Below are 25711 nucleotides of genomic sequence, written 5' to 3'. Positions count from 1 at the left end.
GGCTCACGGGCCCAGCCGCTCCGCGGCACGTGGGATCCTCCCAGACCGGGGCGCGAACCCGGTTCCCCTGCCTCGGCAGGCGGACGCGCAAACACTGCGCCACCAGGGAAGCCCCCGAGTCCCATTTTATACTTGAGAAAAACATCAGAGAGGTTAGACAAAATGTCCAAGATACACAATGAAGTGTAAGAGCTAATATGTGGTCCCAGATCAGAATGACTCAGAAGCCAAAACCTTCCAATATACCATATACTGGGTTACTCTGGATCAGAATCATTGTTTCAAGTTTTAAATGTGAGATACAATCAGAAAAAAAGAGAGAGAGAAGAAAAGAAAGAAAGGAAGGAAGGAAGGAAGGAAGGGAAAGCAAGCTAAAAATTAAAGTGATTTTTTTACTCTAAAATCTATAATCAAATTGGCTGAATAAGACCGTATAAAATGACAATAAGTGGTCACGAAATTTCACTCAGTTGTGCCAAACACTATTCTTAAGTACCTTGGCCAGCTTCTCGGGAATAAGTTCTTCTTTTGGACCTCCAATTTCCTCATCATCATCATCCTTCTTCTTTTTCTGATTTCTCTGCTGCTTTTCTTTTTCTGCATTTTTTTTCTCTTCCTCTATCTGGGCTTTCTTTTGAGCTCTTCTTTGTTTATTACGTAGCTTCTTTAGCTCTTTGTCAGACATGTTTGCTGTAAGCAGCAAGTGTTAATAAAATTATCAATGTGTTAATCAGATTAGAAATGATCAATTACTATGTAATATTCCCATATAAACTCCCACTAAAAATCTTTCATGTTACACATGTTCATATGCCTACGTGTACCTTTTAATAGTGCCACATTTGTTAAAGAACACTAACCTCCTCAAAAAACTTGTGAAACCCGGTGGAACCCTATTGTGGCAACCACAGCAAAACTCAAAAGCACATGAGCTCCTCCAGCAACAGTACACCACTTGCAATTCCAGGAATGTGACAAGCTGGTTCGTAACCCTAGGGCACTGTCCCATTGCTTCTTAGTTATGCCTTCTCTAATCCTGTCAATCAGTGCTGCCGCTGTGCCTCCCATAGTCTGCTTGTCATAATACTTGGTTTATACATCTATTTCTCTTTTAGACCGTGAGTTCCTTGGTGGAAGAGACCTTGATTTACTCGTAATCTTTGTATTGTCAGGGCCTAGCAGCTTACCAAAACACAGAGAAAACACTCAAGTATTTGTTGAAGGAATAATGAATAACTACACAGTAAATTTAAAATTTGACATTAAAAAGTAACAATATCCCTTGAGGTACAACTATAGAATGTTTCAAAGAAAGACTGGAAATCACTGATAAACATGCCATAATAAAGTGGAAAATCTGTACTGTTTAGACTTAAAGCAATAAATCTGAAAGCTACATGTACAATCAGTATTTATTTGGAAAATACTTGTTAATAATGAGAAATGAAAAAACTCATTCTAAAATATACCATCACTGTGGTGATTTTTAAATATGCCCACAAATTCTTCCCTTCAAAAAGTGGAGCCTATTTCCCTTTCCCTTAAATGTGGGCTATAGTGACTCACTTCTCACTAATAGAATGTACTAGAAATGAAAGTGTATGACATCCAAGATTAGGACATAAAAGCACTGTGGATTCCTCCTTGCTTTCCCTTGGATCACTCAGAGGAAGCCAGCTGTCATGTTGTGAAGAAACCCAAACCACCTTATGTAAAGACACGTGTGGCCAAGAACAGTCCTCTGGCCATGCCATCTTGGAAGCAGATTCTCCAATCCTTCAGGTGCCTTGGCTGACATCTCGACTTCAACCTCCTGAGAGACCCTAAGTCTTTCCAATCATACAGCTAAGTGACTTTTGAATTCCTGGCCCCCAGTACCTCTGGGAAATAAATGTTTGTTGTTTAAATCTGCTAAGCAATTTGTTATGTAGCGATAGACAACCAACATATTTTGGTCCCTGGAAGTGCAATGCTGCTGCAATAAAACCCTAAAATGGGGCTTCCCTGGTGGCGCAGTGGTTGAGAGTCCACCTGCCGATGCGGGGGATGCGGGTTCATGCCCCGGTCCGGGAGGATCCCACATGCCGCGGAGCAGCTGGGCCCGTGAACCATGACCGCTGAGCCTGCGCGTCCGGAGCCTGTGCTCCACAACGGGAGAGGCCACAACAGTGAGAGGCCCGCGCACCGCAAAAAAAAAAAAAAAAAAAAAAAAAAAACACCTAAAATGTGGGGAGTGGCTCTGGGACCAGAGAGTGGCCAAAGGTGAGAAGACTTGGAAAAGAGAATTAATGCAAGCTTAAGAGCCTTAGACTATTCATAGATATCTAGATTTTGAGGAGGCTGCAAGTGAGGGCTAAAGTGAAGTGAGGAACACTTATAATCACATAGAGGCAGACAGCTTAGCAACACTTATAAAATGCATCAAGTGAACTAGATGATCCCGTTAGGTGGATTTCTAGGCCCCAAAACATGGGGGGGGTTGGGGGAGAGAAGCGGTTTGAAGATGGCACATGATTCTTCTTGCTGCTTCTAGCAAAAATGCAAGAGAAAGAAACTAAAGGAAGGAGCAGGGACTTGAGGGTTTTGAAAATTCTCAACCTCTCCAGAAATGGCTGCTGAGCAAAGATCAAACGCAGGGCACTGCCAGGAAAACATGTCAAAAGGGAGAGCAGAGAATTTGGCTTTAAAATCTTTTGTTAAGACTCCGAATTCAGAAAAATGGTGCCTCAGTTACTAGTCAAACAAAGCTTCTCTTAAAAATTTTAAGGGTGTGCTCCACAGATCCTCTCAATCACACAACAGACCTTCTAAGAAACTTAGAAGTTTTGTCCTCTCAGCAAAATCTCAAAGTAGACAAAGATACTTGTGCATGTGGATTTCAATGAGATTCACAAAAGATCCATGAAGTTTAAAAGAGAATTACAACAGTAGAAACACAGAAACTTGGACTGAAAGGAACATAGTATAAAATGAAAAGAGGTCTTCAGACACCCCACCCCCAAATTTTGGAAGCGGATTAAGAAACTACTTAGCTGCAGACAAATGCTAACTTTCAAGAAAAAAGAAGGATTCAGAAGGTAGAACCAGGAACCCAGAGGGCAGAGCCAAGATCCATAAAGAATTATTCCTAGGTCTCGAGTCCTCATCAAAGAACTGCTAACCTGGACCCAACTGGACTTGAGAATTGACATGAACCAGTAACTCCAATGTGCCTCCCGTTCCCCCCTCACCACCCCTTTGTGTCTACAGTGGGCGCCTAACCTCTCTCTCACCACTTTATACTGGAATTCTAGGGCTTCCCTGGTGGCGCAGTGGTTGGGAGCCCGTCTGCCGATGCAGGGGACGCGGGTTCGTGCCCCGGTCCGGGAGGATCCCACATGCCGCGGAGCGGCTGGGCCCGTGAGCCATGGCCGCTGAGCCTGTGCGTCCGGAGCCTGTGCTCCGCAATGGGAGAGGCCACAGCAGTGAGAGGCCCGCGTACCGCAACAAAAAAAAAAGAACCATATTCAAAAAACCTCATCAACATCTGCACCTCATTCACAAGATAACAATCTGGACTTTGAGCTAATGCTGTAATGGGATGAGACTTACGGAGGCCTTGAGAGGGGCAAGTATATTTTGCATTAAGAATGAAAATAATTTGTGTCCAGAATGCAGAACATGGCAGTTAAAAATATGTCCACAAATTCTTTGACTTCTCCTTCCTACTCAAGTACAGGTTGTACCTGGTAGCTCACTTGACCAATTAAAACGTAAAGGAAGTGGCAAGGTGTTAAGTCAAGAGAAGAGAACGTTAAAGGTGTTATGGCTTCCTCCTTGCTCTCTAGCGTGGCCAGCTACCATGTCTTGAGTTCCTCAAGACACCCTCTGGAGAGACTAAGGAATTAAGGCCTCGGGCCAAGAGCCATGCGAGTAAGCCATCTGGGAAATGGATCCTCCAGCCCCAGCCAAGTCTTCAGATGACTACAGCTCTAGCCAATATCTTATCTACAACTTCCTAAGAGACCCTGAGCCCGAACCACCTAGATGCTTCTGAATTCCTGACCTATGGAAATGGTTGGTTCAAGATGGTAAATTTGGGGGTAATTTATTATGCAGCAAAAGACAAAAACAAATATATACCTGTTTCTCTTTTTCCTGGTAAAGAATTCCTTACTACTAGAAAAGAAAATTTCAAACAAAAACTAAATATTACATCCTAGAAACACAAGACTGAGTGAGTGGCCACATAAATTCTGGCCTTTTAATGATTTGTGAAATAATTGCTACCACTTGCATCCTTACTGCAAGACTAGATACAATAGACACACTATTTTATTTAACAATCTCGACAACCTCATAGTATTATTTTATGTATCAGAAAGCTGAACTTTCAGAAGAAAAATAATGACTCAGAGTGATAGTAAAAGGCAGAGCAAGGGTGTAAATCTACTTCACTTTGCCTCCCCAGTCTAAGCTCTCTCTTCCCACTGTGCTGTACCAGGGGTCAGCAAACGTTTTCTTCAACAGGCGAGACGCTAAATATTTTTCGCTTTGCAAGCCACAGGTCGCTGTTGCAACTAAACTCAGCTGTCATAGCACAAAAACAGCAACAGATAGTATGTAAATGAATGGGCTTGGCTAGGTTCCAATAAAACATCATGTACCAAAACAAACTGCAGTATGGATTTGGCCCACAGGCTAGTTTAGTGACCCTATTCTGTAATACCTGTCACTGCCTTAAGAGGACTCAAGTCCGTTCACAATAACTGCCATACCAAGATAGAGAAAGGAATCCACATAGGAAATTAATATAGACATTAAGAGTTCCAATCCTGTTTCACTTAATTTAGCACGAATTATTTGGATAGGCACTGTCTCAAGTTTACATAAATTAGCCAGTACTTGTGTGAACTTAATAGAGACTCAAAATTTTAGCTTAGGAGAAGCCAAAGGAAAATTCTACTACGCTAGAATATTGCATTATCTTTTTAAAAAAAATTTGTTTGTGTATATGTGCACACATGCATGTATGTGTATACACAGAAAATACCATCTGGATCTAGACTACTCTACCCAGCCAAACTAACATACACATAAGAAGGCAAAATAAAAGAAATCTGGCCATATGAAGACTCTTAAGTTTACTGAAAGGGTAAAAACATGAGAAGCAAAAGATAACTTCTCAAGCAAATAAAGGGTACCTACCAGATCTTTGCTATAAATATCAAGCTTTTTGGTGAACCATTAGAAGCACTGTGTCTAAAGAAAGAAAAGGCAGCAAGCAAACTATTGTTCCTATTAATCAGCACTATTTCAGCAACGCTAACCAATGCAATAAGGCATGGGGGGAAGAAAAGAGGTATAAATACTTAAACTGCTTACAGATTAATATAACGGCCTACATAGAAAAAAATTTTTAAATCAACTGAAAAATCTACTAAACCTAATATCAACGTTCAATAAGGATATCAACATACAAAAACTATAACAGTATTCATTTGGAATACTGTAATGGGAAAGGGGGACATGTAAGGATAATGCTAAGAGTAAATGTGCTAAAGTTATAACACAACAATTACACTAAAAAATAAATAGGAGATACGTGCGTTCTAGTATGCGAAGACTCAATGTTGTTTAAGATCTCCTGATCCCCAAACAGTAATCTATATGTTAAATGCAATTCGAATTAAAACTCCAAAAGAAACTTTCTGGAAGATCAATTAACTCTACAGTTCTTACATAAGCAAAAATTAACATGTAAAACCAAGAAAAATCGAAAGACATAGTGTTAGATTAAGAGAAAAATGGATAAGAAGAGAAACCCATGTACTGATGTCAATACAACATAGTTTTACTGTGTCTTTATAGTAAGTTTTAATATATGTGAGAACAAGACACCATGCCCATGACCCACCAAAGTATTTTTTCAGAGCTTACTTCAGGATAAAAGTGGCATTTTAAAAGAGTAGGGAATATGGACAACCTATTCAATAAGTACTATTTATGAGTCAGCAGTCTTTTATCTGGGGATAAAAAAAGCTACCCTCCACCTCACATCACATCTAAAAATTATCTCCAGATGAATAAACAGCCAAATGTAAAAATAACAAAGCCAATATTATAAGAAAACATAGAAGATATTCATAAATATATTTTACATTTTGAAGGAGAAAAGCCTTTCGAAGTAAGACCCAGAAACCATAAAAGACTAAAAAACTTTGATTTCAGAAAAACTAAAGCTTTTACATAAAGAAAGACACCCACTGTAAATAAAGGTAAGACCTAAGTGACAGGAAGAAAATATTTGCAACACATAAATAAGGATTACAGTCCTGAGTATGTACAGAACTCCTACGAACCGAGAAGTTTCAAAATAAAATGGGCAAAAGATATGAACAGGCAATTCACATAAGAAACCTAAAGGCCACATGAAAACGTACGCAGGCGTTCCACTCTTAAAAATCTAGGAATTATAAATTAGATGTCCTTCCCAAAGTAACAAAAATGTAAAGGATGGACAATTTTCAGTGTTAGCAATAAAATATCAGTACACTGTAGGTGGCAATAAAAACCTTTTATGGAAGGCAATTTTATACATTTCTCATACTCTTTGACCTAGCAATTTCCACTTCTAAGAATCCATAATAAAGTATGTGCATAATGATGACCTACAGGACATTTACTGTAACACTGTAAGGGGTTGGGGGGACCCACATGGATTCCCACATAGCCGTTAAAATGACTGATGATATTAGCTGTGCCCAGACATGGAACAATACTACAAAATGAAGGGGAAAAAATGTAAATTTCAGAACACTATGAATCATATCATCCCATTTATGGGCTACAAAAATAAAACGAACAAAACCACCACAAGAACTACCCCGAAAGGTGTGTGCAGAGCATGTGGGCACACAAAGCTCTGAAAATGGTGACTGTGCACAAAGGAAACTGAACGTTTCACAGGGCTAGCCCTTTGAAAGAAGGTAGCCCGTGGGTAGGAGAAAAGGGAAAGGGGATTTTCTCATTTGCTAGTTATTTTTCTAAGTTGCTTCAACTTTGTATGTATTTGCATAATTTGAAGAAGAGCTGGAAGGCAGGAAGAGTGAACAGGAAAGTAAACAGGGACTTCCGTGGTGGCGCAGTGGTTAAGAATCCACCTGCCAATGCAGAGGACACAGGTTCGAGCGCTGGTCTGGGAAGATCCCATTTGCCGCAGAGCAACTAAGCCCAAGTGCCACAACTGCTGAGCCTGCGCTCTGGAGCCCACGTGCCACAACTACTGAAGCTCATGTGCCTAGCGCCCGTGCTCCACAACAAGAGAAGCCACCACAATGAGAAGCCCACGCACCACAAGGAAGAGTAGCCCCCGCTCGCCGCAACTAGAGAAAGCCCGCACGCAGCAACCAAGACCCAACGCAGCCATAAATAAATAAATAAGTTTATTTATTCATTTTAAAAAAGGAAGGTAAACAAAAGAAGCCAGAGGATCACTGCTCTCAGCTTCAATTATAAATTGTCCTGTAGATTCTCATTGGCATCTTCTTGCCAGTTGAAGAAGCAACAACAGATAGAGATTCAAGTGAAATCTGTACAAGGGTTTCTGTATGTGACCTTAGAAAGTTCTAAATTGTTCTTAGGCAACAGGAAATATAATTTAATAACAAATTAACAGAAAGATCCAAAGGTCTTCAGCAGGAGGAAGTATTGAAAGTAACCAACCATAACCTCAGGAGAGGCATAAACTCAGGACCGAAGAAAAAAAATCTGACACAGTTTTTATGTCCCAACTCCTGTTAACATTTTTGCCACGAAAATGTCACAAAATATTTGGATGAACAATTAATTTTTATCTTTCTACATTCCTAGGTCACTTTTATGCTGAGATCCTTTCCCAAATAATTAACTAAGGAAGACTTCTCCCTACACATCCTGACATCTTGCTATAAAAATGGCATGTTAAAACTGGTCAAGTAAATCATTGAGCAATTTTACTGGCTTAATTCTAAGCTGGGTTTTAATGTTCAAGCAATATTTACCTTTTAGTAGGTTAATTATAAATTATTACTAAAAGGAGAAATAACTAGATATACTGACGGCCAACACTAATGTGGAGTTCCAACACTAATATAAAATTAGTAGAGTACTGTACTTAACAATTTATAGTATTGGGTAAACCAGATATTAAATGTAAAGTTCATGAAATTCAACTCCTTAAAAGCTAATGATCAGTTACAAATTAAATTCTTGCTTAACTTTTGAAAGACTAAAGTAAACGGTATTTCTCTTTTGCTGCTTAGAAAAATTCACAAAATGGTCATCACCATTTCCTTTTCTTTTTTTTGCCGTACGCGGGCCTCTCACTGTTGTGGCCTCTCCCGTTGCGGAGCACAGGCTCCAGACGCACAGGCTCAGTGGCCATGGCTCACGGGCCCAGCCGTCAGTCATCACCATTTTCTAAAGCATGTATAACATCGTCCCACAAGGTGCTTAATAAAAAGCTCAGGAAAGGGACTTCCCTGGTGGCGCAGTGGTTAAGAATCCGCCTGCCAATGCAGGGGACACGGGTTCGAGCCCTGGTCCAGGAAGATCCCACATGCGTGCCACAACTACTGAGCCTGCGCTCTAGAGCCCGCGAGCCACAACTATGAAGCCCACGAGCCTAGAGCCCGTGCTCCGCAACAAGAGAAGCCACTGCAATGAGAAGCCCGCGCACCTCAACGAAGGGTAGCCCCCGCTCGCCGCAACTAGAGAAAGCCTGCTTGCAGCAACAAAGACCCAACGCAGCCAAAAAAGAAAAAGAAAAAAAAAAAAAAAGCTCAGGAAAATATCTGCATTACACAAAAACATAAGTACACACATACACACCACAGAAACAATAAGAACTCTTTGATTATTATACCTGTATCAGCTTCATGTTCTTTATTCTCATCTGTAAGGGGGTTGTCATGAAGCTTCAAATAGATCTCTATAGCAATTCTTGCTGCCTTGAAGTAAAATGGATGCTGTCGAAGTACATCTTCTAGTTTTAATAAGTCCACATATGATCTAAGGGTAATCTTCCTCATACAGTATGTATGAAAGTCAAACTGGTCATCAGTGATTTCTATAAAATGCTAACAAAATTATTTTTTTATTACAGTGGAGTATAGCAATAGCAAAGAAACTACAAAAATGAAAGCCTTGGAATTACTTGTTTCCTAGGCATGAAAAAAATCAGTAAAATTTTAAAATATTAAAAATGACAATAATTCAATTTAAATACTTTGCATATCAAATAAGCAAATATAATTGGCCATCACCTAGCATAGTATAATGGCATACATTAGGCACTGTATTACTTGTTGAATGAAAGGAAACACAATGCTTTAAAATATATATATTTATTCCTTCCTTAATCATACTTAAATAAAGTTATCAGGACAAATCCAACAGAATTTATTAGCATACATAATAGTGCAGTACAGTAGATTTACATGTTAAACATTCAGTCTTTATATTTAGAACAATTTGCAAAGGATTTTAATACTGCAGTATTTGGTAATTTTTCTGAGAATACAAATCTGAATCCTATGCAATGAAATGCTGGTATGTGGGAGAGAAATCAAGCAGTGAGTAAGTAAGTCAAGCAACCAGAAGCTAACACATTTCAACTAAGCTCTGGGGTTCTCGACTTAATAACAGAACAAGCATGAAATTATATAAATTATTTTTATATATGAAAATCACAAAAAATGGAAGCCAACTACTAGTGATAGAAATGACTCAGAAGTGACAAGGACTAAGAAAAGAATAAATTTATCAGAACATGAGGAATTACGTAGATTACAGAAGTACTGTGAAAAGGCTTCAAAGCTTATAAAGAATATTTATCAGGGCATAAGGCACCACCAAACAACCCCGCAACAAACAGGTTTCTGGGATTGCTTAATGAGCTTTGTATGTATTAATGAAGCAGAAACATTCAGAAATCACTGAAAACGCAGCCAAGATACAAACTTTCCCTTAATTTTCTTACATGAATTCTGGCAGGAAGAGTAGACAATGGGGAAGTCTGCTTAATATAGTCTATATTATTTCCATTATAAAATTTGAAAAATATGAACACTGGTTTTTAGAAATCACTTAGTATACATTATAAGGTGAGAGAAAAGAAAAAACTATAGGATTTCCTCAAAACTTTCAATGTGTAACAAAATGAAATGAGAAACTTTTATGTATGTGGTACTTACTCTCTCAATCTCATGACATTTCTTAAGTGCTTCACCAAATTTATTCATTGCCTTATAAGCTTGGGCACATTCTGTCTGGAACCACATGCATTGCATTTCATTTAAATTCTCAACCGCTGATGTTCCTTCCTATATGAAAAGCACACATACTCAAACAATTTCTTATCAAATACATTATTCCACCATAGGATTTAAGAAGGAAAGATGGTCAACTGATTTGAATTCTTTCAAAATAATTTTCTAATTTTTTAAACCATTCTCAGGGTAAAAGGGAATAGTTAATATGTGAAAGAAATTAGAATTGTATTTCTAACCACTAAAAAAATATACACATACACCCTTGTAAATGATTAATCAAAAGGTCTGCATAACTGGGGATGGAAAGTAACATAAGAAACAGAACAGTAACACACGGCCGATGTTCAATTAATATTAGTTCCCTTCGCCCTTAAAAATTTCAACTGAACATACATAATATAAATCAGAGTTTAAAAACCCACTGTACAACCATATTCAAAAAATGATGTTTTATACTAATATTGATTTCAGTTTTTTCTGATAAGGGAATTTAATTAAAATCCTGTCTTGATATTAAAAATATCAGACATAAACTTTGAAAAATAAACAAGGTATACAAGTATGAACTATTTATTCACAAGCAAGAAAACTAGCTGTACAAACCCTTGTAAACTTTGAGCACATTTCTTCAGCCTCTTTTATCAGATTGGCTTTTAGCATGTATTTTGCACACTTGGAGTTGATAAATCTGTCTGCTGTGTCCAAGGCCTGGGCCTCATCCATCCACCTCGCAGCTTCTTTAATATTCCCAGCATGCTAATAATAACAGGGTACAAAAGCAAAATAAACCAGTCAGAGTATGCTAATTTTACTATGCAAGTAATTAGTTTCCTGTTCATAAATAACTAAAACACAAATGGAAGAAACAATAATCTTCTGTCTCTTACGACCCATATCAATGTAGATGCATACATTCTACAGAAATATAAGTTCTGATACCTTTCTGGCGATGTAGAATATAAGCTCTCTGATAGTAAAGATTTGTTTTAAAAATTTTGTCTACTGTTATAACCTCATTGACTACACACTACAACAGTGTCTGGCACATAGTGAATACTAAAAAATAATCATTGAATCAAAGAATAAATAATAATCAAAATCTTTAAGCCAGAACAACATAATTTAATGTAAAGGTCATAAAAGGCAAAAGGATGGTCAAATTTCTACTCCAAAAGAACCATGGAAACATTACAATTAGGACCACTGGTGGACATTCCACAATGATACTCATTCTACTTCGTCTAACTAGTCCATTTGGCAAGGTCACAAAACTAATGAGCCTTACTTGGCTTTAAAAAAGTGCTCTTAAAACATTACTTGGGGGACTTCCTGGTGGTGCAGTGGTTAAGAATCCACCTGCCAATGCAGGGGACACGGGTTCAAAGCCCTGGTCTGGGAAGATCCCACATGCCGCGGAGCAACTAAGCCCATGCACCACAAGTACTGAGCCTACGCTCTAGAGCCCGCGAGCCACAACTACTGAGCCCGCGCGCCTTGAGCCCATGCTCTGCAGCAAGAGAAGCCACCGCAATGAGAAGCCTGCACACCGCAGCGAAGAGTAGCCCCCGCTCGCCGCAGCTAGAGAAAGCCCACGCACGGCAACGAAGACCCAACGCAGCCAAAAATAAATTAATTAATTTCAAAAAAAAAATTTAATTTCATAATTTTTTGGTAAATGAATTATTGGTTTACAATCTCTTCCCCACGAGCTTTTATTACTAAATTGTATTTGTATTAAGATAGTAAAGTGGCAACTTTATTTTAAGATGATTTTTCTCAAGCAAGACCCAGGAGTTGAAGAGGCAAAGAGGTAATATGTAGAATTCACAGTAGACATCTTCAGTTTCGTTTTAAGATTACCAGATACTGATATATATGATCTTACTGAAATGTTAATAGAAACAAACATTTCACAGCAAATGTAATTATTTTTTATTATCTATAGCCTTGCTACTTAAAACCAAGAAAATAACCAGATATGTGTATGAACAACCATATATATGAATGACCATATGTATATATGTATACTTGTGTTTGTACATAAACAGATATAGATGGGTGAGCAAATGAGCATGACCACGACAAGTCTCAAAGTAATCAGACTGAGAAATGTACTATATTTGTTGCTCCATGTTTTGCGAGTTATCGAATACGCCATTTCTCTTACCGCATTCAGACTCTATAGCATGTGTTTTCTTAATTTGTGTCTCACTGCCTCGTAAGAAAAGAGGAGAAAAGATTTTTACCTTATAGATTTTAGCTTTCACAAGAAAGAGTTCTATCAACGTGGGTGTACTTTCAATAGCGGTATTTATGTATCCCAGAGCAACAGACGGCTGCCCAGTCCTGTCGTAGTGCTGTGCCAAGTAGTACTGGACCCAAAGTAGCGTGGTCGGTGGTTCTTCCTTCCCATCGTCTTTGAAAAGTGCAGGGGTGGGGGAGGAAAGAAAGCAAGCTTAGTCATTAGAGATATTAGTAACAGACTAGCCACCGCAAAGTGGCTCTATCTTTATTAACAAGGGAAGCAGCTCAAACCATGTGATTTATGCATCTAGTTATGCAACTAGCTCTAACCCTATAAAATCTTTGGAAGGGACCACGCTTTCTGCTCTGTATCATTATAGCTCCTAGCACAATGCCTTGCATAGTAATAACTTCATATAGTTAACATGGCAGATGAATGAGATCAAAGCTATAACAAATTACCTAAAAAGGAAACTGAGGGGAGGGAGGGGAAGGGGAGGGTTCGGGGGAGAGGACACGACGAGTTGTACTAGAACTATGAGTATACTGATCAGGATGTTATGTATGAGGGTAAAAAATAAATAAATAAAGAGAAAATTTCCATTAATGTGACAGTAAAAGAAGAAAAAGAAAAAAGAAAGGCATGACTGCTTAATTGGGTTTCTAGCTAATGTACCAAACTATACATAAATATACTTGTGATGTGGTTATTCTGAATTTTGGTGATTATAAGATTCTTAATATATTTTAATATTATTCTGAATATGCAACAATGCATAATTTAGGTTAAATAAAAATTATACCCAAAAAATGAGATGAGTAAAAATACTTATTCTGTATTTTAGTTCATAATTTTATTTTTTATATACTCACAAGAAAGTGTGTAAGTTAAATATACAACCCACACATTAAAAAATGATTTTTTAATACAAATTTCTAAAATCTAAGAACTGTTATTTGCTTTCAAAGAAAGCAACAGAGTGCTTATTTTTATCCTAGTAGAAGTAGGATGGCTCAGTGGACAAACAATAGGAGTGGAACTCACCAACTCCCGTTCTGATAGATCTGCAACTAAAGTGCTGCATATTCTTGGGCATGTCATTGAACCTCTTCCACATTTGTAAAATATGTAGGAAAATGCTGATAATCAAAGGAACATCATGATGATTAACCAATGAAACCATGGTAACGCCTTCTAAAAAGTACTATTTAAATTCATCTGAGACCTAGAAACAGTGATCAACTCAATAGCAATAAGCACCCCAGGTCCCATACTGGGCTTTTCCACTGTAGGAAACAGGGCTCCTTGGGAAAAACAACTGACTACATGTCTGCTGTGGGCAGTATACAATAGAATATTTTGTCATACCGAACTGAAAGGAAGCTAGCGACTACTATCCTAGTATGTGAAGGCTTGAACCATTTGAAACTGCAAATATGTTTAAAGTCATGAATTCATAATAATACCTTTAAAACATGTATTGGCCATCTTTGAAGAATGCTACTAAACCAATTCATATTTTGAAAACTGGTCAAGAACAAAAAAGTAGGCTAGGCAGGGGAGAAAAAGCAGCATTTATCTTGCTTTTTCTATACAAACTGAAATACTGCATAAGCAGATAACAAATAGTATCTCTCTTTTTAAGATAATAAAAAATGAATGGTAGAATATCACTAGCTTGTAATTCTTAACAGTTCTTAACATATGAAACAAATACTTCATGCCTCCTGATCAAAGAACACCCCACCATCTTGAAATAATCTTGCTCATCCCTTTGTCTTTAAAACAAAAAGGAAAAAAAAAACCTCAAATCTCATCAAACCTGCAGTCAGACCTTTCCATTAGAAGTTTCTGTAATGATGGAAATGTTCTGGATCTGCCCTGTCTAATAGGGTAGGCATTATATGTGCATTAGCTATTGAGCAGCACTTGAAATGTGGCCAGTGCAACTAATTAAATTTTTTATTTAATTAAAAAAATTTTTATAGCCCCACGTGGCTAATGGCTACCTTACCAGACAGCACAGCTCTGCATCCAACTACCAATTTATAACAAATCCAGAGGACAGAGAAATAACATGTTAAGCAACACCATACGGGTATATTCAGCAAAAGCTATACTATAGAAAAACTCAAAGAAAAAAAACTAACTTCTTTAATAAATAAATTGCAGGAAGAAGAGAGGATAGAGGGAAAACCTACAGGTTTATAAAAAAGGGTTAAGAGACATATCAAACAAACTCAAAGTATAGATTTCACCTGGATCTTCATTCAAACAAACTTCAAAAACGAAGAGAAAAAATGCTATTTCCAAGACACCTGGAAATGTAAGCATGGACTTTTTTCTTTGATATTAAGAGAGTATTAATGTTCAAGTATGGTGATGCTATTATGGTTATAATCTTTAGAATGCTGAAATATTCATGGATGAAATGATGCGATGTTTGGGATCTGTTTTAGAATAACACGGGAGTAAGGGAAGTAGGTAAGAATACAGATGAAATAAGTTTGGCCATGAGGTAAAAACTACTGAAGTTGAGTGGCGGGTAAATGGAGTGTCATCGTACTATTACATCTAATTTTGCAGGTGTTTTAAATTTTACATAAAATTTTCTTCAATAAGCTACTGTTATTATCTTCTTACCAATGTACATTTCACACAATGTGTACATTAATGCACCTTCATCTTAAAGGGAAAAAAAGTTTAAATATACTAAGCTTACTGACTAAATAATGAACAATACTGACCTTCTGATCAAGAATTTCACAACATAGTAAGATTTTCAAGATTTTTTTAAAACATAAAACTTGAGCACTTACCACTGGGGTTAAATAACCGGCAGCTTTTTAGAGATGTTTCATAACCTACTACTAATTCTTCTATGATTGCCACCTAGAGTACAAACACACAAGCACACTTTAATAAAAATAAATAAATATATAGTTACTATGCTTGTGCAAAATGTGTTATTTACTACTAGAGGGCTAAATAAACGTTCCGATTCCCCCCTCCACCTCTCTCTCTCTCTCTCTCCCCCTCTCATACACACACACACACACACACACACACACCTTTTTATAAATCTCTTAACCTATGGATAAAAATTTTAAACCATACATTTATGAAGGTGTGTTTTAAGGCAAAACTTTCCAAAAAACTTACTGGCAACTCCTTTCCCTGCTATAAAATAAAGCATCAAGCTGAACTAGAAATCAGGAAAAGGTTGGACAGAAAGAGGTAATGTTAGGGATGATTTTTATCTTCGTTCATTTTTACCTCAATTCACATGAATAACACTCACAGTTAGCACTGGCACTTCAGGAATCAAGAATTAAATACTGTGTAAAAAGAGAAATTCCACAAGCATATGACAGCATCCACTCTCAATTTCATCACCAAGGGGAAAGCATCAGTAAAAGAGAAGCATGGCACCGTGGGTGGGTTTCTGACATCCAGGAGAGTGAGTGGCTGTCCCAGTTCTGGTCTCTCCTGAGTCATGACTATACTACTTACTCCTGGCTTCGTAAGAGATCTGTGAATACTTTTAATTTATTAATTCCCTTCTTTGCTTAATCCATCTATAATAAATTTGTTACTACAGAAGCTCTCTTAAATGACCTCAACTTAACTGACTCAACAGGTTAACACCAGCTCTCTCCATCACCTCAGAAGACTGTGAGGACTGCATGGCCACAGCTCGGTCAATCAGGTGCGCCCATGCTCTTCTCCCACAAGGTGAGCTACATGCTTATTTACTAAGAGGGTTGTTTTCCCAAACCTGTTTGAATTGGTTGCATTCATTATCATCACTGCAGAATTTAATTCAATATTACGTAAACTTAAGAAATGAGAACAAAAAGAAAGAACTGCTTCTATTAAATCAAATACCATGGAAAGACTCACAGATAAACTAGACATTTTTTATCAATTTAGGTTTAAAAAGACAACCATAAAGGGAAAAGTCATAACAATATATATGATTCTACCATCAAGACTGCTTCACAAGCATCACGTTCTCACTGCACCAAAACTAGAAGTAAAATACCATATTCTATCAATGTGATTTAATCAAGGGGGAAAAAGGTGAAACAGTCATCAACAAAGCCCATACCCTGGACCTCTCAACAAAAGACTGGCAGATAAGTGCCCTTTATATGCTTTAGGTTTAAATGTTTAGCACGTTTAATCTGTCCCACCTTTAAGGTGTTTTTTTTTAACCCAGCCAACACGTCTGATGCCACTGTACTTATAAACAAAATAATCTAAATTAAGATTAAAACACCCTTGGGACTTCCCTGGTGGTCCAGTGGTTAAGAATCCACGCTTCCACTGCAGGGGGCATGGGTTCGATCCCTGGTTGGGGAACTAAGATATCCCATGCCATGCAGTGCGGCCAAAGAAAAGAGATTAAAACACCCTTTAACAAGCGTTTTGAATATTTTAATACATAGCTGAAAGAGTAAGCTGACTTACTGGGACAGCAAACAAACTCTTCTGAATTTTTTTTCTACCAAATAAAAAGAAGAAAGATTACTAAGCTTCAACTTAGTTCAAAAAAAAAAAAAAAATCACTTCTGGCTTTCACCATGAGCAGGAATTAGAGAAAATATTGAAGAAATCACTACTTTACCAACTTCTCATCCCTGTACCAACTCATTAAAAAGTACACATCAGAAACAAAAGACAGAACAAATAAGCAGTAATTTATTCAGCTAAAGAGAGCAGAGGATGAAAAGGAAATAAGAGGCACAGAAGCATTTAAACTGCAAGCTAGGAAGACTGTTAGCAGATTCACAATGTGTATACTATGTGCACAGGTAGCCAAGAACCAATTATTCCAAATACTGAGCAAAGAAATGATAGTCAGAACACAAAACCAAACCAAACCACTGTATTTTGCTTTACCTTTTCTTTATCTTTGTATAGAGACCTCAAAGTATTGAAGACTGGTGGACAACCCTTGCTGAAGTTCATCCTTAGGAACTTATCCAAACATTCTTTAAACTTCTCACCTTGGAAGAAAAAAATCCTGTTGACTTACATGTACCCAGACAACTCTAAAAATGCATACATTAAAATCTTAACATGCATACGCATATATTTAAAACCAAGGAAAGGTACTGTATATCATAACACCATTTTCATTCCTTCACAATTATTCTCACTTACCAGATAAAAAGTTTAATGGCAGTCTTCTTGGCACCAATCCCCTGGGATACTTAGTCCAGGCCTCCTCATAAATTTTTAGTCGTTCTAACATATTAGCTGCAAACCAAAAAAAATTTTTTTTCATATGTAATTAAAACATATTTTTCTAGAAAATTACAAATTTCTGAAAATATATAAAAATTACCATATTAAACAGAAAATGTGAACATGGGAAAAATTATTCATAATCTAACCACCTAAATATATCAACAATCATTTTAGAATACTTCTAATATTTTCATATTTTAACCTATAATCATATAAAATACATAATTTTCCTTATCCTGCTCTGCTTTAGGTGGCCTTTCAAAATCTGCCTGCTCTACCGTAGTTCCAAGAAAGGCTCGGTTATTATGTTTCCACCTACGGCTTCTCCAGTATTCTCTTCAGCCTCTCCTCTAACTCCTCTCCTTTGATTTATCTTGGAGCTTCTGGATTTATCCTCTATCTTCCATTTCTCCATATTTCTTTTATATTTTCTTTTACTCTCAGGTAAGAACTTTCCTTGTTCAATCTTTCACTTCACTAATTTTCCTCAGCTGTGGCCCCTTCTATTTAATCTATTAAGATTTTCATGTCACATCAAGAAGTAGGTTTTTCATTTCCCAGATTCCTAACAGGCACTTTCTCTTACCTATGCATATTTCACTGCCTCTCTTCATCTTAGGCTTCTCTATGATCTCCACTCTCCCTTTGGCTGGCACTGATGATTACCTTTCCAATGCTGGTGTTACTACAGAGGATGACATTCTTTGTACAAGGTTTCTCTCACATTTATCAATGTCCCAGGAATAGTTCACTATCAGTCTTGTGGGAAACTTCGCTTCAAATGAGATCACCCTGGCTAAAGACTCTGCCTTTTTGTAGATGACACGCCTCTGGGCTTGTCCTCACAAGTAGGTCCTATTCACGGGAGAGAATGGTTGGGGAGAAGGGCGTCTCTGGACCAAGTTTATTGGGTCCTTCTTCCCACATAGGAAACAGTGCTTCCCTTTCAGCTTGGCAACATCCACTTGCCCCTGGCAGGCCACTCTGCTGCAGCCACAGGTTATCACAGAAGTCTTTCCTTTGGGGAGACATCTCCATTTCCACATTTCCCTCTCACGTTTCTGATGCTGCTATGCACTTGTAAATTTTTCAACCTTGTTCCTAAAATTCTTTCCACAACTCCTTCTTTGAATTTGCAGTAGAAGAGAGGTTTCAGAAAACGCTTAGTCTACCATGTTAAATGGAAGTTCACAAATGTACTTCTATATTCAGATTTTGAACCAATTCTTTTTTTAATTAGTTTTTCTCCTGTTAACCTTTCTCTTTTTAAAACATTTATTTATTTATTTAGGCTGTGCCAGGTCTTAGTTGAGGCACACGGGATCTTCGCTGAGGCATGTTTAGTTGTGGCATGCGGAATTCTTAGTTGTGGCACGCGGACTTCTTAGTTGTGGCACGCATGTAGGATCTAGTTCCCCGAACAGGGATTGAACCCGGGCCCCCTGCATTGGGAGCGCAGAGTCTTACCCACTGGACCAGCAAGGAAGTCCCTGAACCAATTCTTAACCAGTTCTTCTAGTTATGATTTTCACTGAGTTAACACAATATATATTAACAAAAGAAGCAATTAAAACTTAGAGAGTAAGTTTTAACCAATGCTACCTGGCTTGAGTGCCTTTTCCAAGCCTTTGTAATAGGCCCAGTTTTCAGGATTTCTCTCTTGTAATCCTCTGTAAACATCAGCTGCATCTTCCAAACGACATAATTGCAACAGAAGTTCCCCTGATAAAAAACAAATTAAATTAAGTATCTTCTGATTGTAACTTTAAGTTTTCCTCAAACTTTCTCTTAAAACCTCTTCAATATTGGGAAGTGGGTAGATTTGGTATCCTCCTGAGTTCTCAATTCCCTTCAACAAGACTATTTACCATGTTACTTTATTGTCCCTCCTTTTTGAAAGTTCATGTGTAGAAATGTCATCCTCTTCACATCCTCAATTTATTCAGGTATTTTTCTAACTCCAGGTACTCTCTCAAGGTCACTGAACACAGTCACCAAGCCATCATCTACTACTCAAGTATTCCTGACGACATATGGACAATTTCAAAATCCAAATTAATGCCCCAATCCAATACCCTAATCTTATGATGCCCTAATCAACTAGAAAACGATTGTGCTCTAGCAGCCCATAAGCATGGTCACATTGTCTCTCTTCCCACTACTGTTTTTTCTCTCTTCCAAATATGCATCTCGCTTTAAGCTTAACTATCTTGACTTTCTTCTTCTTGTCTCACTAATCCAACCCTCCAACCCTAGAGGAAAACCGTTCCCTTTTCTTCACGCCTTTCAGCAACGTGTAGGCTCACTGCTGGTCTTCTCTGGGTTGCATGACCAATCTCATCCCTGAATGACATTAGCAGCCCCAAATATGAAAACTAATCTCAAAACCTAGGCTCCCTCATTTACCAATTTTAAGGCCTGGATCATCCCGACTGCTTGCTTGCTGTACACCTTCTCATAAAAGAAGTCAGCAGATGAATGGACCGAGGCACTGGTTTCACTAGAAATATATGAGCTCCAAAGTCACACAAGCCTCAAACACTGCTCAGGAATCCTTTTCCCTACCTTAATGGGCTCCCATTCACCAAAGCTATTATTTTCAAACCAGGACTTCACCCTTGCACCCTTTCTATTATCAGATAATAAAAATGAACACTTACTGAGAGTGAAAGTGACTTTTAAATGTTTCACTTGCATTACTTAATTCAATTCTCAAAGCTCTATGAGATAGGTTACTATTATTTGTGTCATTTTAAAGCAGAGAACATAAGTAAACTTGTCAAGGGTCTTTCAGATAGTTAACTGTTAAGAGTCAGGATTTGAACCCAAGCAATTTGGCTGAATGAGCCCATATTCTTAATGTTTATACCCTCAGTGGTTCTCAACCAGGTGCACTTTTGCCACCCATGAGACATTTAGCAACATCTGGAGACATTTTTGGTGTCACAGTAAGGAGAGCGGGTGCTATGGCATCTGATAGGTAGAAGCTACCAATGCTGCTAAACATTATGCAACATACAGAAGACTTCCACCTCCAACACCTCGGTCCCCAAATGTCAACAGCGCCAAAGTTCACGGTCAGCTCTGCACTAACCAAAAGCCTACTTCACTAAAAACATAAATAATATTCTGCAGCTTTTCTCCCCTACGCTACACCCATCCACATTTCCTTCCCTTAATCTTTACCCACCTTTCCCTTGTAGAAGAAACTGATGGTATAAGAATTAACAATGAAACTTTCTGCCTAACTATGCCCACTCACCCACGCCAGGAAATTCCTAAATTATCCTGACTACCCACCACTAACATCAATGCCTTTTATTACTGGAATATCCAACGACTGATGATTCTACTCTTAGTTCCCTTCTATTCTCTTTATATACCCTGTCCCCGATCCCTGATTCACTGGAGATATCAAAACATATTTTGTGGAACGAACTGATGGCTCTGTTTCCTATTTCACTGAGAAAATGGAAGCAACTAGAAGAGAACTCCCAAATACCCACTACATCGACACACCTACTTGCCCATTCACTCTACCATCTCTCACTACTGTGGATGAACTATTCATTTTGCTATCTAAGCCCAACCTTTCAACTTATCCACCAGATCACATACCCTCTACTGTACTGCATATTCTGTCTCATTATCCAGTAAGCATAAGCAAATGCTGTAAAAATCTTCTTTTGATCCTATAACCCATTCCATCCACCACTACCCTACAGGTGTTTCCTATACAGCAAAACTACCTGTATGCATCATTTATGCATGCTATCTTCAATTCCTCTACTTAAATCTCATTCAAATCTACTTGATCTGTTTGGGCTTTTACTACCCTCCTTCCAAACGTTCAGAACGTTTTTTTGTTAAGGTCATCAGTAACTTCCAAATTGCTAAATCCATGGGTCAATTCTGAGTCCTCAGCTTGAGCTGTCATTCTTCCTCACTAATAAAGTTACAAAAATAATAAAACAAAACAATGTACTTAAGAGTATTTTGAACAATGTCACATATTTCCATAAAGAAACTGAGGCTCAAGCCTTGCCCCTCATCATTTAGCTGGTTAGCAGTCAATGAAGGAACTCAAACTAGTTTTTTCAATCTCATGATCTTTCCAATAAGTCAGAAACCTCCTCCTTTATAACTAACAGACTGCTAAGGGATGATCAACTCAAGTGCGAGAGGGCTGTCATGGGTCTACAGCTCACAAATGAGCCCCAGGCACCTTAGACTTCCATTCTTTTCTTGCCAGCAGCATTATCCTCTGCTGAAAAGTTCATCAAGCAAATGGTGGCTATACCCACTCTGCACACAGATACCACACTTTCTAGTGTTCACCTTCAAGGGAAGCCAAAGAAATCTGAAACCAACAAACTTCAGTCGCCTGGTCTCACAAAGGTAAAGGAATATTTCAGATGGCAATTCTTAGGAAGTACTCATATTCTCAATTACTTGTTATTCTTCTTTCACTTTCCATAATCAGTTCCTCAACTTTTAAAACTACAAAGACTCCTTCTTCTCAACCCTCTAATAAACGGCAGAACTGGAGATCTTTATTTAAGGATCTACCCATCCTCCTACCCTAATCCACACATATGAACCCGAATCTCTGGTTTCAATTCATGTTCTATGTTCAGACAGACACTGAGATAAACCATAAAGAACCCTAGGAATGTCCCATAAGCACTTTAGTAAAGACTGATTTATCAATATGTATTACTGACAATAAAGAAATGTGTTGTACACATTCAGTTTTGCCAGTAAGCAGTTTCTAAGAAAATCGTCTATCTTATAAAATTGAGCAATTGCCTGCGAGTCTTAATCAAACTCTACAGTATTTTCAGATCAAAGATACTTAAAGAGAAAATACTGTACTGAGTCACTTCATTCAATGATTTATTGTTCACAATTTTTTTTCCTATAACAATATCCATTGTTTGAATGTATTTTCCCACATTACAAATTATTCAAAGTGCATGAGTAAGAAATAGATTTTGACATCAAATCAAGAAGTTGTGTTATATGCAACTATCAGTAGCAACTAGATTTTTCAGTTTTGCTCTTTGTCATAATTAAATACTGGAATAAATTACACTCTTTAAAAAAAATACCTTTGGTTTCTTCTACAGCAAGTTTATCACAAATCTGCTTTTCATAGGTACAAAGATGTTCCAGAGCTTCTCTATAGAGACCTGCTTCCCGAAGAACTTGATTCTGATATAAAAGGAGTTCACTATATTCATAATCCACTTTATCAGGGGATGTCTATATATGGATATAAGGAATACTAACAGTAAGAATTTTGTTTTCATATTAGAAAATTGTTCACACACTCAAATACATATAAGAAGTCAAAGGATAATATATGATGGACAAAATTCATTTTTTAAAATTCCTAAATATCTTTCTAGGGAGCAACTAAGTAAGTAATGTCAGTATTAACTTATAACCCACTGAATAAAATAATCCATTAAGTTCTCACATATAATAAATAAATAGGGGAGAAAGGAAAGCTCTTACTTAAGAATAGAATGTCAAATAAATCTAGAAGGAATAAGACAGAAAAATCACCATTTTGAAACTATCATAGGAACAGGTGATTCAGGCAAGAATCATAATCAATGAATGCTAAAACTAGTGGTGAAAGTTTGATGAGGAACAGACTATTCATAAAGTCTCAACTTGTTTATTAAATACAAAGAGAAAAAAATAACAAGTTTATAGTGAAGAAACCTGGCAGACACCACCTTAACCAAGTAATCAAATGGAACAGACACCACGTGACTCAAGGTGGTGAACTAAGAAGGGCTTGAAATCACTTCTGTAGTTTCCTGCCAAAAATGCATAACAATATCTAATAATGAGGAAACATCAAATAAATCCAAATTGATGGACATTCTAAGAAAGCACTGCCATGACTCTTCAAAACTACCAATGTCATGAAATACAAAGAAAGCCTTTGAAACTTCCAGATTAAAAAAGACTGAAGAGAAATGACAACTAAATGTAAGTTATGATTCTAAACTGGATCCTGAAATGGAAAAAAAAAAGTCCTAGAAAGGATATAAACAGGTCGATTAGTAAATTTTGAATATGTGTTGTGGATTAGATAATAACAGTCTATCAATGTTAAATTTCCTAATTTTTTGATAATCTATACAGCAGTATCTCTACATTTGACAACTATAAAATTATTCTTAGGAAATACCACACTGAAGCACTTAGGAGTAAAACAGCATGGTATCTACAATTACTATCAAATGTTTCAGGAAAAAAATTAAATAGCTAAGTAAATATAGAGACTTTAAGTAAAGGTATCAAGTATTAACAATTAGTTAATGTGAGTGAACTTCTATATGGAGTTCTTTGTACTCTTCTTGCAACTTTTCTGTAAGTTTGAAACTATTTCCAAAAAAAAGTTAGTAAGGCTATATACACTTCTTTCTTTTAGTTATATTAAGAATAAGACCTAGTTTACTAGGTATGACTTCTGGTTGTTACCTGTTGTGTTTTCCTAAATTCTTCTAAAATCTTTGCTGCCATTTCATAATCTTCTAATAAATGGTAAGCAATAGCATAACCAATCCACGATGCTCTCTGTGCAGGTCGAAGCTGAAGTAATTGATACCTCGTTTCCTTTAAGAGGGGAAAAAAACACTTCTTCTTAGTTTTACAATTAAAGTAAATGCTTCTTAAAAAGATCATGTTCATTTACCCCACAACACAGAGCAACCTGTAACACAAGGATGGAAATCATAACAGAAAATAGTTTCAAACATCCACATCGTGTAGCTTTACAGAAGCAAAAATGTATTTCTTAAGAAGCACAATGAAGCTTCCAAGATAATCTTGTAATTTTTTAAAAGGTTAAGACCTGGTACCCTTTATTACTTACTCATCTACTTACTCTAAGAAAAGAGGACATGGGGAGGGGGAAGGGTAAGCTGGGACGAAGTCAGAGAGTGGCATGGACATATATACACTACCAAATGTAAAACAGATAGCTAGTGGGAAGCAGCTGCATAGTACGGGGAGATCAGCTCGGTGCTTTGTGACCACCTAGAGGGGTGGGATAGGGAGGGTGGGAGGGAGACTCAAGAGGGAGGAGATATGGGGATATATGTATATGTATAGCTGATTCACTGTCATACAGCAGAAGCTAACACACCACTGTAAAGCAATTACACTCCAATAAAGATGTTAAAAAAACCCAAAACCTATGGGATGCAGCAAAAGCAGTTCTAAGAGGGAAGTTTATAGCAATACAAGCCTACCTCAAGAAACAAGAAAAATCTCAAATAAACAATCTAAACTTGCACCTAAAGGAACTAGAGAAAGAAGAACAAAACCCAAAATCAGTAGAAGGAAAGAAATCATCAAGATCAGAGCAGAAATAAATGAAATAGAAATAAAGAAAACAATAGCAAAAAACCAGACAAAGAGATAACAAAAAAAGAAAATTACAGACCAATATCACTGATGAATATAGATGCAAAAATCCTCAACAAAATACGAGCAAACAGAATCCAGCAACACATTAAAGGGATCTAACACCATGATCAAGTGGAATTTATGCCAGGGATGCAAGGATTCTTCAATATATGCAAATCAATCAATGTGATACACCATATTAACAAACTGAAGATAAAAACCATATGATCATCTCAACAGATGCGGAAAAAGCTTCTGACAAGATTCAACACCGATTTATGATAAAAACTCTCCAGAAAGTGGGCATAGAGGGAACCTACCCCCACATAATAAAGGCCATATATGACAAACCCACAGCAAACATCATTCTCAATGGTGAAAAACTGAAAGCATTTCCTCTTAAGATCAGGAACAAGACAAGGATGTCCACTCTCACCACTCTTATTCAACATAGTTTTGGAAGTCCTAGCCATGGCAATCAGAGAAG

The 25711-nt window shown here is 37.4% G+C and overlaps 1 protein-coding gene across 2 annotated transcripts in view; it reads right to left on the bottom strand.

Annotated features, from left to right (window-relative positions):
- The window catches only part of NAA15 (N-alpha-acetyltransferase 15, NatA auxiliary subunit), a 76018-nt gene that overhangs the window by 17624 nt on the left and 32683 nt on the right, over positions 1-25711 (bottom strand). For both annotated transcript variants that reach the window (XM_007103826.3, XM_007103827.4), the window contains exons 5-15: positions 24295-24429; positions 22905-23058; positions 19396-19515; positions 17707-17802; positions 17443-17549; positions 15357-15429; positions 12539-12708; positions 10896-11048; positions 10215-10343; positions 8885-9098; positions 497-690 (exon numbers count right to left, since the gene is read on the bottom strand). In XM_007103826.3, the coding sequence (XP_007103888.1) occupies positions 497-690; positions 8885-9098; positions 10215-10343; positions 10896-11048; positions 12539-12708; positions 15357-15429; positions 17443-17549; positions 17707-17802; positions 19396-19515; positions 22905-23058; positions 24295-24429 (1545 nt within the window). The remainder of the gene's footprint in view (positions 1-496; positions 691-8884; positions 9099-10214; positions 10344-10895; positions 11049-12538; positions 12709-15356; positions 15430-17442; positions 17550-17706; positions 17803-19395; positions 19516-22904; positions 23059-24294; positions 24430-25711) is intronic.

The sequence above is a fragment of the Physeter macrocephalus genome, chromosome 7, assembly GCF_002837175.3.
Source record: "Physeter macrocephalus isolate SW-GA chromosome 7, ASM283717v5, whole genome shotgun sequence".
Taxonomy (NCBI): Eukaryota; Metazoa; Chordata; class Mammalia; order Artiodactyla; family Physeteridae; genus Physeter; species Physeter macrocephalus.
Note: the sequence above shows the minus strand (reverse complement) of the source record. Positions and strands in the feature narration are given on the sequence as shown.